At 44.8% G+C, this 17,252-nt stretch overlaps 1 protein-coding gene across 1 annotated transcript; it reads left to right on the top strand.

Moving 5' to 3' along the window:
• The first annotated feature begins 6,548 nt into the window (after window positions 1-6,548).
• On the top strand, window positions 6,549-12,670 carry LOC117836717 (protein argonaute 12). The gene is made up of 21 exons (XM_034716193.2): window positions 6,549-6,717; window positions 6,808-6,954; window positions 7,084-7,220; window positions 8,477-8,583; window positions 8,665-8,771; window positions 8,861-8,993; window positions 9,076-9,192; window positions 9,315-9,422; window positions 9,511-9,582; window positions 9,859-9,981; window positions 10,058-10,229; window positions 10,321-10,442; window positions 10,540-10,677; window positions 10,844-10,986; window positions 11,055-11,117; window positions 11,193-11,256; window positions 11,365-11,500; window positions 11,616-11,689; window positions 11,840-11,934; window positions 12,039-12,070; window positions 12,198-12,670. The coding sequence occupies exons 1-21, from the start codon at window positions 6,686-6,688 to the stop codon at window positions 12,371-12,373; spliced, it is 2,298 nt and encodes a 765-aa protein (XP_034572084.2). The 5' UTR covers window positions 6,549-6,685; the 3' UTR covers window positions 12,374-12,670.
• Window positions 12,671-17,252: the final 4,582 nt, after the last annotated feature.

Here is a 17,252-nt window from a genome sequence, read left to right on the forward strand (position 1 = left end):
TTACAATATAAATCGTGTTGTATACACATCTCACTGTTAGAAAACTGAGCATTAGTCCCGGTTGGTAGGCCTCAAAGATCTCGAAAATCCATCCGGGATAAAATTTTCGAGAGTAAAGAGGGTTCTTTAGTTCCGGGTCGTTCAACCAGGACTAAAGACCCCCTTTAGTTCCGGTTGGCAACCGGAACTAAAGGGGTGGCCATGCCAGGCACAGCACGTGCCCCTTTAGTCCCGATTCCCGATTGGTTTGGATACATGCATGCGCCTACATGCGCGCCTGCATGGCGCATGCACGTACCCTTTAGTACTTAAGATTTTTTTTAAAAAAATTCTTTTCCATATTAATATTGTATGCAAGTCATATTAGTATTGTATTCAAGTCATTTATATATTTCATGGCAGTAGTGTGTGTATATATATAATTCTTAGTATGTTATACAAATCAGATTAGTATTTATACAATTACTATATATATAATAATTTGTCCACTTCATTCCTAGGATCCTCCCGTCGTGGTGTTGCTCTGTGCGTCTATAGAACGTCTGTCGTAATGAAATTCTCTCTATGAATTTATCACCTCGTCCACAAGGAATCTTATGAGACCTGCATATATTGCCCCTATTCTCTCCTTCTCCAAGATTTAAGTTCCCACATTTTAAGTTCCTTGTGTAGCTTTATCATCAACTATATAGCTAGGATTATTGCACAGCCTAGTTCTTTTTATAAATGTTAGTCTATGTACTGATAAAACATATTTTGCTTTAATAGATATTGGTGCACAAGCACAGCAAAGTACTCGATCTCTACTAAATCTTTCATTCCTTTCATCCAAACATGAGAAGTGTTCTATACACTTTCAAATGATGCATAGTGTATTGAACACTTTTCATAGTTGGGTGAATGGAATCAAATATTTAGTAGCTCACAACATACCTGATATGAAGTTTGCTACTGAAAATCAATACTTGCGTGATGTAATTTGGTATTTCTTGTATTTCAAATATTTCTGCAACGGCAGTTTACAAGGCTCAACCCGTTATAGAGTATCTCAACGTCTGTGATACTTCAAAGCATTTGTCTGATCAGGAACACATAAAAAATATGGGGTCGTCAAAAATTAAAAACCAAGCGTACTTGAGACCCCGTATTTTATCTCTTTGAATCTTATTTTGAGCAGTGTGTTAAAATTAGCCCGTAGGATAAGTCAACTTTTATACCTATTACATGAGTTCACAGTAATATGGTAAATAAGATCTAGCAACTCCGGGAGACACCGAATTGTTAGCAGCACAGCAGCACCATGACCATGAAAAAAGAAGCCCTTCGTGTACCCAACGAACTTCATTGGCGAGCCGTTTGCAATCCAAAGTAGAGCCTTTTGTTCCGTAGACACATCGATCACAGACATTGATCACATGAGCTATCTAAGTCATTCATTTTTAATCAATGATGAGATATCTTTTGTTCCGCAGACATATCAATTATGGGTAGGTAAAAATAGGATAGGAAGTGGATCAACAGTTAAGAAATTAACTATTGAGATAAGTCATGTCAGCGATCATGATGTGCTGCCACCTACGCTACGCCGCCGTCCAGGCCGGAGATGATGCAGATTTTACAGCACTTTGTGTGTGTGTGTTTTTGTTCAGATTCGTTAAAGGGTAGAATTTGATGTTGATGCCGTACGACGTGGGCTTCACCTTGAACAGTTGACGAAGGCCCACATGCGGCCTAATTCCGGCCAAGTTCTGCCGCCCGCAAGTCATCCGACCCAACTGCTGCCATCCCCCTAAACGAGCGGCCGGGTGCCATGACTGGGCCTTCGACGACCGTTCAAGCTGAAGTCTGTCGTCGTCGTACTGGGCCATACGTAATAGTGCCCATGGGCCGCTGGCGAAGGGCGACGAGTAGTTCGACTGTGCGGTGGGCCTCTGCGAGATCGCCGTGGACGACAACTTCCACCTTCTTTCTCCCGCGTCGTCGTGCGGCCACGCGTTCTATGTGTCTTGCATTTACGCGTGGTGCTCTTTCACGGCAGCATTCTCGGCGAGACCGAGTATGAGATGGATCGTCACTTTATGATGAAGAGAAGATCGTCGAGGTGAAGGTGTGAAGCCTGCATGCCCTGGGGATAGACGGATTGTGATTTGATTCAGGGGCACCTCACCACGAGGTGCCGCCAAAGAATGTCGAAAACAAAGGTGCTACCAAGGCGGACCGGTGGCATGGGGAGCTCCAAATCCGCCATGATCTGCGAATGATTTGCCGTGAGACAAGCTCAAATGCTAGCACAGGTGATAGCGGAAGCAAGAGGAGGGGGAGAGTAAAGAATTTCAGGTTCACCACAGCCGACAGATTTCAGGCCGGTGACCGAGAGTAGAAAGAGGGGTGTTGACCTCCTAAAATTCATATCGCATTGAATATTCGGATGTTAATTAGGAGGACTAAATATGAGCTAATTATAAAATTAATTATACAGATGGAGGCTAATTCACGAGACGAATCTATTAAGCCTAATTAATCCATCATCAGCGCATGTTTACTGTAGCATCATATTGTCAAATCATGGACTAATTAGGCTTAATAGATTCGTCTCGCAAATTGGTCTCCATATGTACAATTGGTTTTATAATTAATCTATTTTTAATACTCCTAATTAGTATTTAAATATTCGATATGATAGGAATTTTAGAAGGTGCTAAAGAAACAAACACCTCCGAAATTGGAGTCTTGAGATTTCAGTCTGACTAATGTTTGACAGAATCAGGCCGGTGATCGAGAGTAGATAGAGTAAAGTGGTTCGGTTATGTTTGACTGATTTGTTATTACTGTCTCTTTCCATCAATTCTTCTCTTATGTTTTCGAACGATTTTGCTTCTCATTTTTCAAGGCCCGTTTGGATCCGATTGGATCAGAATCCAGCTTCCTGAAACTTGGTAGAATCCAAACACACTAGATTTTGCCTTAAATTCTGAATTCCATAAACTAATTCTCAAAATCTCATAATCTGAAGTTGGTAGATTTTGGTAGATTATAGGAGTGAAAATATAATCTGGATTCTAGAATCTACTTCTCCAAACAACCACATCCAATTCTACCCAAAATCTAGCTTTTGAAAACAAACTCAAAATCCAGCTTTTGAGAATCTAGAATCTAATCGGGCCTCAATCAATCTTTTTTTCCAGTCACGTGGTACAATATGTTTTGACAAAAATGATTAAAACGACTAAAAAGTTAACCACTTATTAGCTATTCATTCCTTAAACCCCTCTCTTTCTATTAAGAAAGAAAACGATTTACCTTATCCCCTTCCACTTTTCTCCCACTGAAGTGGTACATAGGTGGTTGTTTAATTTTGTTTGAATGCATTTTCCTCGCAAAGTAGTTGGAATTTTGAGACGTCCGATCACTTTTCTAACGTTTCCGATTTATCTCCACCATATATAAAAAGCCTCTAACCCTAACCTTGACACATCTGCTCCCTCTCCACCCCCTTCCCCGTTGCCGCCGCCGCCTCCAAACAATCCCCACCCACCTTCTACATTTGTCGCATCGGCGTGGCCGTTCACTTGTACTTCGATCCTACGAGGACAATCCATTCTCCACCACCTCGACCAGCATCATCCCAGCCGCCTTTGCCGCCATCACCGGTCCCACCTTGCTTCACCGCATTTCCTGAAGAGCAGGTTTGAACCTGACCTAAAGCTCGGCATACATCGCAAAGGTATGACATGCAATTCTCATGGTTTCTAGTAGCGGTAGCAGCACATATGATAGAGCAAATAGGTCGAAGTTTGATTTAATATCGAGCTCCATTCCTCTTCGATCAATTCGTTATCCGTCAATGGTCGTCAATCTCTACTAGGGATTGAATAGGGGGATTTGAATTTAAGGTTTGAGAGATTTAGGTTCGGGATTGAGATTACCTGTGGTTGTGAGTAGGAGGGTGGATTTAAGGTTTGAGAGATTTAGGTTCGAGATTGAGATTACCCGTGGTTGTGAGTAGGAGGGAGCTCCAGACGCTAGTGCAGAGGGGGAGTGGAGGTGGTTGGAGAGACGGCAAGGGAGCGAAGATGGCGTAGGCGCCATTGAAACCAAACGATGGGAGATCCATAGTAGGCAGTGGAGCCACCGGAGATGTGGGGTTATTGCAGTCGGGGTTTCACATGGGAATATGCGAGGATGATAAAAGAGATTTGTGCGTTTACTTAATCAATTTTGAATCTGTTGATGTTAAAACAGATCTCTGATAACTTATTTCTGATACAATTTACGAACCGCTATTGCCTCCGATTTTTGTACTCCCCCATCCCGAATACGCAAGGAATACTGCAAACTGGGAGGCTCCACCTCCATGGTCGTTACTGGCGTATTGCCTTTGATGTCTGCATATTCCAGGTACGATTCTGCTACGGAGCAAACAAAGCAGAAAATGCACTCCCGACGCGTAGTGTGAGATCAGGAACACATCATCAGTTTGCCGCCCGTCGGAAATCAATTACGATGTGAGAGGTCGTTGTCGCCCGTTGCGGCCTGCGTAGCATACGCATAGTCAACTGCTCGCACGCTGGTCGCCGCAGCGTACCACAGCATGGAGGTCGTTCGATACAGATTGCTGTGGCTGTGCTGTAGCCGGAAGGCAGGTGCTACAGCTTGTGCAGCCAAGCATCAACGTGGTTTCTTCACATGCCATAATTTTAAAAATAGCAGGAAAAAAATTGAAACATGCCATAATTTTAAAAATAGCAGAAAAAATATTAAAATGGACTTTTATATATCTATCAAAGTCAAAACGTTGTGTAGATGCACAAAATAATTGAAATAAATGAAATGCACATTGCAAAAGCCTTTTGGGGGACGTAGCCACGGTGGAGTAAATACGATTAGACCCGACGACCGACGACGGCGACAGATCAAGATCTTTTGTCCCGACCGCGGATCTCCTCCGGCCGCCAGAAGATTTTGACCCGGACTTCCAGGCGACGCGCCTGCCCGGCTGCCCGCCTCCGGCACGAGGTGGATGACGAAGGCCGAGCGGCGCGGGGCTCGCCAGGCAGTTACTAGTACTTCGCTGTGCTCACCGGCCACCGCACCGCAGACGGCTGGTTGCCATCCACTGACGCGCGGGCCCGCTTCTCGCGCCTCGTTGCCGCGGAAGGCGGGGTCGTGGGTGCCCAGAGTGCCAAAGGTTGCGCGTTGCGGGCGGGCCCGCGGCCTGTGGCCTCCGGGTTCCCAACGCAGCCTCGGTTGGTTCGCCCGCTCTCATTTATAATCACTGACGTGTGGGGCAACACCAATGTGGGGACCACATGTCCGACAGATAGATCAGATCTCGCGTGTCGCTTGGAAATCCCCGCTTCAGCTTCCATCCGCAGGCCCCGATATCTATGCGAACTGCAACCGCCCACCTCGACTCCCACGGTCTACACCGCTTCAACTTTCTGCTGGTGACTTCGTGGTGTCTGCCGTGCTCGTCCTAGGGCTTGCGCGATGTACACGCGCGGCGGAGGCGGCGGCGGCCGGCGCGGAGGCCGGGTCGACCAGGGAGACGGCCGTGGAGGAGGCGGTGGCGCCGGCGCGGGCCGTGGGCGCGGCCGTGGGGCCGCCGCGGACCTCGGCGCTCACCCTACCGACGGCGCGCGCGGAGGGGGTGGTGGCCGTGGTGATCGCGGAGTTGCTGCGGCGCCGGGCGCTGCGCAGAGAGGGGCCCACTTCCAGCCCCCGCATCCGGCGGCCGGGGCCAGGAGAGGTGGCTACCCTGGCGTGGCTCAGGGGCGCGGGCAGCAGGTGGCCTCGCCGGCGCCGACGCCGACGCCTGTGGAGGTTGAGGTGCTGAGGCGCCAGGTGGAGAGGAAGTTGGTAGTGTCACAGGCGCCGGGGGGGCCGCGCGAGGGCCCGTCGTCGTCCCCAGCGCAGAGGCAGGCTCCGGCGCCGGGTCTAGCGCCTGCGGCGGCGGCGCGACCGCAGATGCAAGCGAATGCGCCGGGCCGGCTGGCGCAGCCGGCGGCTGCTGGGAGCCCATCGCCGCTCCCAGCACGGGCGCCAGCGCCGGCACCGGGTCAGGTGGCCGTGCCGGCGCCTGCAGGGAGCTCATCGTCGTTCCCAGCACGGGCGCCGGCGGCGCCGGGTCATTCGGCCGCGACTGCGCCGCGACTGGAGATGCAAGGGAAGGCACCGGTTCAGACGACACAGATGGCGCTGGCGGCGCCTGCAGGGAGCCTGCCTCCGACGTCTAGCAAGGCGCTGGTGCTCCCCCCGCGTCCGGGGTACGGGACGGCCGGGCGGAGGTGCCGCGTGCGCGCCAACCATGTACAAGTCCGCCTCGCCGACAAGGAGATCTACCACTACGATGTACGCATGAGCCCTATGCCCCTATCTCTATCTCTCGTTTGGTATTCTTCGGTCCAGCAAATAATGATATATGCGTATGGAACTAAATCTACATGCCACATAGTGATCTGTAATCATCTCTTGCATCTAAGTAGTGTGGTCGGTATCTTCAATTCTTATTACACAGGTAGCGATCACTCCTGAATCGGCCTCACGGGCAAGAAACAGATGGATCATCAACGAGCTCGTGAACCTGCACAAGGAGCACTTGGACGGGCGGCTTCCTGTTTATGATGGAAGGAAAGCCCTATTCACAGCAGGCCCACTGCCATTCAGAGCCAAGGAATTTGTGCTCATGCTAACAAACCCTGAGAGGGCAGGCCAGGGGTACGGATGACGATGGACTTTGTAGTTTATCCTTACACGCATGTTTATGTATTATCCTGTGTGCTTATGTGTAGCCCTTGTTTCCTGCAGGGAGAAAGAGTACAAGGTGGTGATCAAGGACGCCGCCAAAATTGATATGTACAGCCTTCAGCAGTTCTTAGCTGGTAGGCAGAGGGAAATGCCACAGGAGATTATCCAGGCTCTTGATATCGCCCTAAGGGAATGCCCAGGTACTAGGTACTGCATCAATGCACCGATGTACAATCATTTCGTATATACTGTGACATAGGTGTATTACACTATTACTTCCCCGAGTATTATTTTTCGATGACGTGTTCCTTATTTTTCCTTCTAATCTTGTGGCAGGTATACATCAATCTCTAGATCATTCTTCTCATCACAAGAATTTGGACCTGGTGGACTGCTCGGAAATGGTGTCGAATGCTGGAGGGGTTACTATCAGAGCCTACGCCCTACACAGATGGGCCTGTCACTTAATATTGGTAGAGTTGTGCTCGTACCTGATTCTCTTTTTTAAATCACCACTGCTAGCTCATTCTATTGTTTTTTTACATTTATAAAAAAAATATGTTGGTAGTGTATACTATTTTCATCTGCTCCCCTAATAACTTTTACAAGTAACAAACTTGCCATAATTGCTTTAAGACACATGCTTCTGTTTTGTAAAAAAATCCACTCCCACATTCCTAGGCCATTGTGTAGCTTTATCATCAACTACTAAGCTGCGATTGCACAAGCTTGTTTTTTGTCATGTTAAATGTTAGTCTCTGTACAGTGTAATAAATACATTGTTTAGATAAGATCTTGGTGCATAAGAATAGGGAAGTATTTGAGCCCCAAGCTAATTAACTCTGCTTATGTTTGCATTAAATAGCCCGAACCTTGATAAGTCGTTCGTGTTGGTTTCAACTCTATCCTACCCGAATTTGCGTGGGACTGAAAGGCATTGATGTTGATTTGTTGATTTAGCTTCACTAGTTCAAATAAAATTTTGATACCTTTCACCAACCATTAAAAAGTCTTCTACAAAATTTAAAATTAAAAGTTGCATGACTCCGAATAAAATCAATAATGTGTTTCATATCAAGCGTGCACACATTTTGTAGCCTGCTTAATCCTGTATCTTATCAATTAGCATTGTCAAAGCTTCTATGTCACATGCTATAGTGTTCTTACAAGAAAACTGATAACTATTACAGTACTATGGTAATATAACTGTGACAATTGGCATTGCACATTCATGTACTAATAGTAAAAATGATCTAATCTGCATGGAGTTTATTTAATGCTTAACTGATTCAACAAGTAAAGGTGAGTGAAAATAAAATCCCCACATTCTCAGAAAAGAGACATGAATAGGAAGGAAGACCTGGTATGAGTCAATCATTTGAGCATAAAGCTTTTCTTTATGAACTTTTGGATTGAGAGACAGGATATCGCATTCAACAGAAGAATGAAATTAGTTATCAGTTTGGTTTATTAGATTTTTTAGTTTAATGTTCTGTTTTCTAGGATCTTAACTATAAGTAGTAGCAGTCGTAATTTATAGGATATGTGCTATTTTTTCCTGCCCCCTGGAAAATACAAAAAGTGCAGGTTTGGTTTTTATTTTATGTGGTTTATCACACATCTTTTCCAATCTGATGAGCTTTATTTTATTGTGTTATAATATATATAAAATTTGTTATTCGACAACCTGTACGTTGATGGAATAATTTGGTATTTTCTTATAATTCAGATGTTTCTGCGACCGCATTTTACAAGGCTCAACCTGTTATAGACTTCACAGTTGAGTATCTCAACGTCAATGCTTCAAAGCGTTTGTCTGATCAGGAACGCATAAAAGTAAGGACCATGATACCTATATGATGCCCTCAATTTTTAAAGTGTTTAGCTACATCATGTTTTTGTTTTTTTACATCCTAGCTGAAGAAAGCACTTAACGGTGTCCGGGTCGAGACCACGCATCGCCGTGGTATATCCATACGTTACAAGATTACAGGGCTAACCTCAGCTCCATTGAATGATTTGACGTATGTCCTCTGCTACATAGCTCTTCATGTTTGCCATTCCATTTCTGTAATTACATTGTATCATTAATTATTTATATTTGTGTTTACAGGTTTGATCAAGATGGCATAAGGGTATCTGTTGTGCAATACTTCAGACAGCAATATAATTACTCACTGAAATACACTCACTGGCCGTGCCTTCAAGCTGGCAATGCTAGCAGACCGACCTATTTACCTATGGAGGTTTCACTTTTATCCCTTTTTTGTCAACCTCCTTCAAGATACCTGATATGTTCACATGTTATTACATTGTGTACTTATGCAGGTTTGCAACATAGCTAAGGGACAACGCTACACAAGTAAGCTGAATGAGCATCAAGTCAGAAATATCTTGAGGTTGGCTTGTGAGCGACCAGCACAGAGGGAGGAGAGGACTTTGGGGGTGAATACTGTCACTAACCCTATCTGTGACTTCACCTTTTATTTTACGATGCATGTGTTTTTTTCTTATTCACATTGTTAATTTTGTTTTTCTTAATGGGATCACCTTATGTGCATTTTCAGGTACTCAAGAAGAACAACTATACCGCTGATGATTATGCAGGAGAATTTGGCATTAAGGTGAACCAGCAACTTGCCTTGGTTGATGCTCGTGTGCTTCCAGCTCCAAAGGTAAATGTATTTCTTCTATTGGGGTAGGAAAATAGCATCACTTTTTTTATAACTTAACATCTAATAATTATTAACCTCTATTTTCTAGCTTAAATACCATGACTCTGGAAAAGAAAAGGTCTGTAATCCTTCCGTTGGCCAGTGGAACATGATTAACAAGGTACCATTCTATTGTTATATGTTCAAATTCTGCACATACTTTTTTTTACCTAACATTCATGATGATTATATTGGTGTAGTTACTCATTTAGCTGGTAACTGTAATGTAATCTCAATTTTTATCAACAAATGAAATAATTGTGTAATGGCTTCAGTGTGTTGAAATTAACATCACACATTTTTTCGTGGTGTTTCTATTGGTGATTTTAGATCTTGTTTGTCTATTAGATTTATAGTATATAACTCAATATCATAGCATATTTGGTGAATTTTTCAGAGAATGGTTGATGGAGGATCCATCAAACACTGGGCATGTCTAACTTTTGCCTCTCGTATCAATCCAAATGAGATTGGGAGGTTTTGTGGGGATCTTGTAATGATGTGCAATAGCATTGGCATGGTAAGTTTCTCTCTACAAGGCCTTTCTTACACCACCAGATATGTTGGTTAAAAGTACTTTACTCTTTTGTTTGTAGCAAGTGAATACCCAACCGTGTGTACAAATCAAAAAAGCACGCCAAGATGATGTAGAAGCTGCAATCAGAGATATCCATGGGCATTCTTCACAAGTGCTTGCTCAAAAAGGTCTAACTGGGCAACATCTTGAGTTACTCATCATAATTTTACCTGATATGAGTGGTTCTTATGGTAAGCTGTTTAAATGGATCTTCAAGCTAATTATTCTTCATTCCCTTTTCCAAAGTTCTATAATTGTTGGCATTTTACCCAATATGTGTAGGAATGATTAAAAAACTTTGTGAAACTGAGCTTGGTGTGATAACTCAGTGTTGCGCACCTAAGAATGTTATGAAAGGAGGAAAACAGTTTCTTGAAAATCTTGCCCTAAAAATCAATGCTAAGGTACGATGAAGCTTTGATGAAGCTTTTAAGTGTAGTTCTATTATACACTTTATAATCAGATTAAAATAATAGTGACAACATTGCATTTTCCAATTAGGTTGGAGGGAGGAACACAGTGCTTGAAGATGCTCTGAACAGGAGAATACCACTTCTGACAGATGTTCCTACAATAGTCTTTGGGGCTGATGTTACCCATCCACCTCCTGGTGAGGGCTTGGCTCCATCTATTGCAGCGGTATGCTCTCTCTCTCTCTCTCTCACACACACACACACACTTTTCAACAACACGCACATCACACGCACATTCCAATAACACGCATACACACCCGTCGGGGCACACATTTTTCGATATTTTACTTACAATGTTGGATCTAAAGCTTTTCTAATTTGTATCCATGTAGGTTGTTGCATCCATGGATTGGCCACAAGTTACTAAGTACAAATGCCTGGTATCTTCACAAGGGCATAGGGTCGAAATCATAAATGACCTTTTCACAGAAGTGAGAGATCCAGTGAAAGGCATTGTCAGAGGTGGAATGATTAGGTATGTTAAGACAAATCAGTAATTTTCTTTGTTTTCTTTTTGTGGTACTAACATTTTCTGTATTTCAGGGATTTGCTTGTATCATTCAAAAAATCAACTGGCCATAAGCCTTGCAGGATAATATTCTATCGGTTCGTTAAGATAATTTCATGCTTTCAATTCATCTTTGTTTGACACTGATATGCTGAATCTTCAATTATTTGCAGAGATGGTGTTAGTGAAGGGCAGTTCAGCCAAGTCTTGCTCTATGAAATGGATGCTATTCGGAAGGTCCCTTGTTGTGTTTAAACCACTTTTGGCATTTCCATTTTGTGCATTTCATGGCTATTTGATATGCATGTGTTTGTGACACACTGTTGTTTGTGATCGTGCTTTCAGGCATGCGCAAGTCTGGAGGAGGGCTATCTTCCAAAGGTCACATTTGTTGTTGTGCAAAAGAGGCATCATACCCGCCTGTTTCCTGAAAATCATCGTGATAGAGATCAGACGGACAGGAGTGGAAACATCCTACCTGGTAAGTCTTCTTCGTTCAGAAGCTGTTAATATTGCTACCAATATACATGATTATTTTGAGGTATCAAAGCTTGTTTCAATATAAGATTGAAGTATCAAGTGCCCTTTGTCTCCAGGGACGGTTGTTGACACAACGATCTGCCATCCCAGCGAGTTTGATTTTTACCTCTGTAGCCATTCTGGTATTCAGGTATGCTGCAGATGAATGAGTTGTATGTTTTCTTTCCCAATCCTAGTGATGTCTTGTTATGTTTATTTAGCATTCTTTCCTTAATAAACCAGTAATAAAGATTTGTTAGGTAATTTTCTCAATTTGTTCCTTGCTTTTGCCTTTGAACAGGGAACAAGCCGCCCAGCACACTATCATGTTCTTTTCGACGAAAATGGTTTCTCTGCTGATGCATTGCAAACCTTAACTTACAACCTGTGCTACACGTACGTGAGCTTCATTAGCGATTCTCTTGTCAGTTGGCATAAAGCATAGCATTTTACCATGCATGATCTGACCTATCTTGTATTTGATGTCCTGTTGCTCACAGCTATGCCCGGTGCACTCGTTCAGTCTCTATAGGTGAGCACCACTGCATTCTGAATTCCATGTGTTCAGCTCACAAAAACTGTGTTCATCAGCCCAATTTATCTTCTCTTTCAAGTTTGTGCTTACAGTTTGATCTGACCTGTTCTTGATTTTGCAACAGTTCCTCCAGCGTACTATGCGCACCTGGGTGCGTTCCGTGCGCGCCACTACATAGAGGACGACATTTCTGAGCAGGGCTCATCGACAGGGACGTCACGGACGTATGATCAATCTGTCCCAGTGAAGCAACTCCCCCGAATTAAGGAAAAAGTCCAGCAGTTCATGTTCTACTGCTAGGGGAGGATGGTGGTATCCCTCCGAGACCTGGCGTTCTGTGGTCGTGCATGGCTAAGAAGTATCACCGTTGTGTTTATCGTTTTGTATGGCGCATTGGCGCAACCTGTAGAGTCTCACCTTGTCATGCATGCTTGTTCTTAAACTGAAGGCTTTTGTGATTCTGAAATGCTTCTGTTTGCTGTATGAAGATGTTCTGATTGTCCTAAACCCTAATATCCTTGGTGTGTTCTCTAGGGGCGAAAGAAACCATCATTCTTGGCTGTTACATTCATAATAGTGTTTATGACACGTTACTGATTGCGGAAGACACACTACTGATTGCCGAAATTACGTGTGTATATATGTCACATTACTAGTTGCAGAAGTGTGTATCACATGCATACTAGTTACGGTTATGTCTCGATAGTGAGCCGGTGACCAGGTTAGTGAACACTTGTCACTGTCACCGACGACGACTTATCCCTCTTTCAAGTTTCGACCGTCGATTGGCAGGCATGTCGGGTTGCACGTCGAACAGCTTCTCGCGGCCGGTTTTTCAGTCCGGAGCTCTGGCGGTGATCGCAGTGCACACGCCTCCTCTTGATCCAACTCAACCCTATCTATTTTTAGCTTAAAATCCCAAAACTCTGATACGCCTCATCTTGATCCAACTCAACCCTATCTATTTTTAGCTTAAAATCCCAAAACTCTGATACGCCGATGCGTATAGCATATATATATAATTTTTTTTCATATTTTCCCTCAAAATAAAAATAACAAAATATGCAAAACAGTGATATACAGAAACACAGCATGTCCAGCCGTGCATAAGTAGCAAGATAGATAACATACAGTGGCACACCGCAAGCAGTTTAAAGATTAAAACTTAAAAGCCACATCAAGTTATTAACACACAGTGCATTACATAACTCAGGATACAAGGCACAAGTACCAGGAGGACGTATCGTTGAGTATTGACCAAGTATCGAGAATTAAATTATTTATTTTTAAATCGAATTATTCGGATACGCGTATCGGGAAGTATGGGGCGTACGGGGGAGTATCGCGTGCGCGCTTGGGTTGTGTTTTTTTGTGCCTCAACAGTGAGCCACCTCAGCCCTCAGGCCATGATCATGGTGCGCGCGCGTCTGGCATAGAGCTGAGCTGACCCAACGACCCAACACGGCAGAGAGCTAGCCAGAAGCCCGTTGCGTGACCGGCGCGGATCCTCCGCCGCCCATGCGAGCCGATCAATCAACAGCCCAGCGCCAGGAGCCATGATCACGAGCCTGCGCTCCCTGTCCTGTCATGTCACGGTTTCCCAAAGCGCCGCGCCACGGGCAGACGGGGCAGGCAGTCTCGATCGGAGGCGCCTCGCGGTGCTCCGCTAACACGACGGATGAGGTTGCCTCTGCGCACAAGCTCTCAGCTTCCCAAGCGACGGAGCGAGACTCTGAGAGCCGCTAGGCCGCTAGGGTGTGTTTTGCCAGTGCCCGTGCTAGGGTTCAGCAATGTCTACGCGCGGCGGTGGCGCCGAGGCGAGTACGGAGGAGGCCGTGAAGGTGGGGGTGGCGGCCGAGGAGGACGGGTCCCAGGCGCCGCTGAGCTAGGCGGCCGAGGTGGCGGCGGCGGTGTGGCGCGAGGGGGCCGCGGGGGCGGCGGCGGGAGAGGTGGACACTTCTTCCACGGGGCCCAGCCGGTCGGCGGCCGAGGCGGACAGCACTATGGCGTGGCCTCTCGGGGGCGCTGGCAGCAGGTTGCCGCGGCGTCGGCGTCGCCGGCGCCAGCAGAGGTCGAGGCGCTGAGTGGCGAGGTGGAGAGGAAGGTGGTGGTCGCGGAGGCGCTCGAGGGGGCGGCGTTGGGCCTGACGCATGAGCCTAGTGCCCCGGCGCAGGTTGAGAGGGAAGGCACGTCGTCGTCGTCGGTGCAGGCTGGCCAGGCGGCTCAGGTGGTGCCTGCGCCTGCAGGGAGGCTGCCTCCGGTGTCCACAGCAAGGCGCTGGTGTTCCCCGCGCGGCCGGGGTACGAGACGGTCGCCCGGAAGGGCCGTCGACAAGGGTGGGCGAGGTGGGCGATTGAACAGGGCCCCTAAAAAGTGAGGCCCCCAAATTAACTAACCTGTCATTAAGACACCGGTAGTTTGATTGGAGAGGATAAAGGGGAAAAAAAGAAAAAAAGCCTGCTCTTGGCTCCCTTGATCCGCTGTTTTCCTTTGTGATTCACCAGACGTTGAGCTTTCGAGATACTGCGTTGAGCCATCGGTGGGGTTTCATCTCCAGAGCGATGCACACGCCGTGTGCCCCATTCCACCGTTCACAAGACGTTAACTCTAGTGCTATCATTGTCAGTTCCTGACTAGCCCTAAAAGCGTGTGTTCAGCTGCTCCTCTAAATCCTTATTTCTAATCTTAAAACCTGAGGGCATCACACAGGTCATCATTGATTCGCAAAACACATTAGTTCAGCCCCCTTCGTAAATTAATCGATGTTGTACGCGAAGTTATGTAATTACATGAAAAATATTTCTCGGTTACATTAGACATGATTATTTTCAATTTAAGGTTATGCATTGTATTTTGCCATAGCCCCAAATTTCCGGAGATGGACGGAGGTGCTGCATGCGCCAACCATTTCCTCATATAGATCGCCGACACACGGAGATCTACCACTACTTTATATGTATGGGCTCTCTCCTTCTCCTCCCTCTCTACCACTATGATGTATGCATGTATGCAAATAAAGACAAAAATAATGACGCCGACCCACATGCATGCAAATCATAAAACTAAAAAAGTCATAATTCCTAAACCGAGCATCCAAATTAAGTTTTAATTGCAGGATTATATTTTGAAAAAAAATCTATTTTACTCCCCTCACCTATCCACTTTGTTTGCTTAACCCCCGAATAAAATTTAGGCCTACCTTACTCCCATGAACTATTTCGTTTGGTCCAATTTATCCCCTAATTAGATTTCTCTTTTTTGTTTCTCCATATATGAGTTGAGTTTTTAGTTCAAATTTCGTGAGCAGATATAAAACATGATGTCTTATGTAAAAAAAATTATACTAAGAATTTTCATGGTTATTTTCATAGGTTAGGAATATTTAATACAAAATTGATCTTAGATATACAAAACTGTATGAAAGTAATCATGAAAAAATTTTGAAGTATTTTTCTAACATAGAAGGGGAAGAACTGCCACATGCTTATGCTAGTTAGAATTCATAGATGATATTTTAGCATTTCACTTCTGAAAAGAAAGGAAGTAACAAAAAACTTGAAATGCAAGGTTGTCATATATCTCGATGAAAATCAAGCTGATAGCGCAATTGATGTTTTTAAGCGGCAGGGTATTTATTCTTTTATTTCAGGATATCAATGGCCCTGAGGACCTTTAAATGAGCAACTGCTGAACAAGCCGCATTCACCAAGTGGCAGATCATTGTTCACTGTTTTCCTGTAGATCTGAAGAGGCTCCGTGACACTGTGGAGAATATTCATTACCCAATTTTGCTTCAATATAATCATTAAACAATCACATGTATTTTACATACTTTTTGAGGGAAATAGTTTACATACTTCAGTTCTGTTTCTTGTCCAGTTTTTTTTTTGGGGGCTGGTACAAAAAAATCTTGTCCGAGTAAACTACCATCTCAGCATGAATCTAATCATAGCATATCTGATCAACATGGACTTGAAATGTCAGTAAATTATTTAATCCATTCCTCTGAAATTTAGCACCGTCCATAAGTACATGATCGAAGTGGAAATATACTTCCTGCAGGTAAAATAAATCTGCTGTAGCTCAATTGATCTTGATTCTGATGAAGCCTCATTATTAGTTCTGGCCAATAATTGCATTGTGTTCTCAGGAACTATTGTTCAAACGAAGATATGCCATCCAAGTGAATTCGACTTCTACCTCTGTAGTCACTCTGGTATTCAGGTAAACAGTTGCTCGATCGTGACACTTATGTAGTGAAGTTTCTGCTTAGTTTATTCATTTCGCCCTCTGACAGGGAACGAGCCGCCCAACACACTACCATGTTTTGTTTGACGAAAACAATTTCACTGCTGATGCACTGCAGACATTGACTTACAATTTGTGTTACACGTAAGCAGATTTTACCACTTATCTTGTGATCCTTAAACCTTTTCCCCAATTATAGCCACCATATTCATCTCAACCTTATGATTTGGCTTTCAGTTCCGCTCGATGCACGCGATCGGTTTCTATAGGTAGGCAATTGGTCTGCAACTTATTAATGTCCTCAGTTACTGGTTTTCCACATCCTGTGATCCCTTTTAGATTAACGAAGCAATTGTGTTCCATGTGCTGCAAGCAGTTCCCCCAGCATATTACGCGCACCTGACGGCTTTCCAAGCACGCCACTACTTGGATGACGGCTTCTCTGACCAAGGGTCGTCTTCTGCGACGAGCTCTCAGCTCCACGATCGTGCCGTCCAGCTGGTGAAGCAGCTGCCCAAAGTGAAGGAGAACGTTAAGCAGTTCATGTTCTACTGCTGAAGTTTGGGTGGATCCCCTGCAAGAACTGGCATCAGCGCTTTTGTTGTCATGAAACTCCAGGTCGAGTAGCTCTTGTGTGGTGTAAATATGGCAAACTAGTTCATAGGCCGAGTGCATCACCTTCAGATCATCTTTTGGAGAACTCATCCATCGATGGAAAACCACAACAAAATGGCAGCCTTCGTCGCGTTGCCTTCAAATCTTCTGTTGACTTAAAATTCAGGGCAACAACTTGTGATTTTGGGAGGTTCCAGTTGCAACCTTGCAGGTATTGCGTCTGAATATGCTGGCATCCTAACACTAGCATGACATCCTTCTACAGGCTCCAGAATTGTTTGACTTTCTGGATGTAAATACATGACTTAAACCTGTT

The sequence above is a fragment of the Setaria viridis genome, chromosome 9, assembly GCF_005286985.2.
Source record: "Setaria viridis chromosome 9, Setaria_viridis_v4.0, whole genome shotgun sequence".
Classification (NCBI taxonomy): domain Eukaryota; kingdom Viridiplantae; phylum Streptophyta; class Magnoliopsida; order Poales; family Poaceae; genus Setaria; species Setaria viridis.

Coding starts and splice junctions, on each gene's coding strand:
- LOC117836717 (XM_034716193.2), top strand. CDS start 6,686: ATGCTAACAAACCCTGAGAGGGCAGGCCAGGG. Junction 8,584..8,664: donor CTGATCAGGAACGCATAAAA/GTAAGGACCATG, acceptor TTTACATCCTAG/CTGAAGAAAGCACTTAACGG. Junction 10,443..10,539: donor CCCTAAAAATCAATGCTAAG/GTACGATGAAGC, acceptor TTTTCCAATTAG/GTTGGAGGGAGGAACACAGT.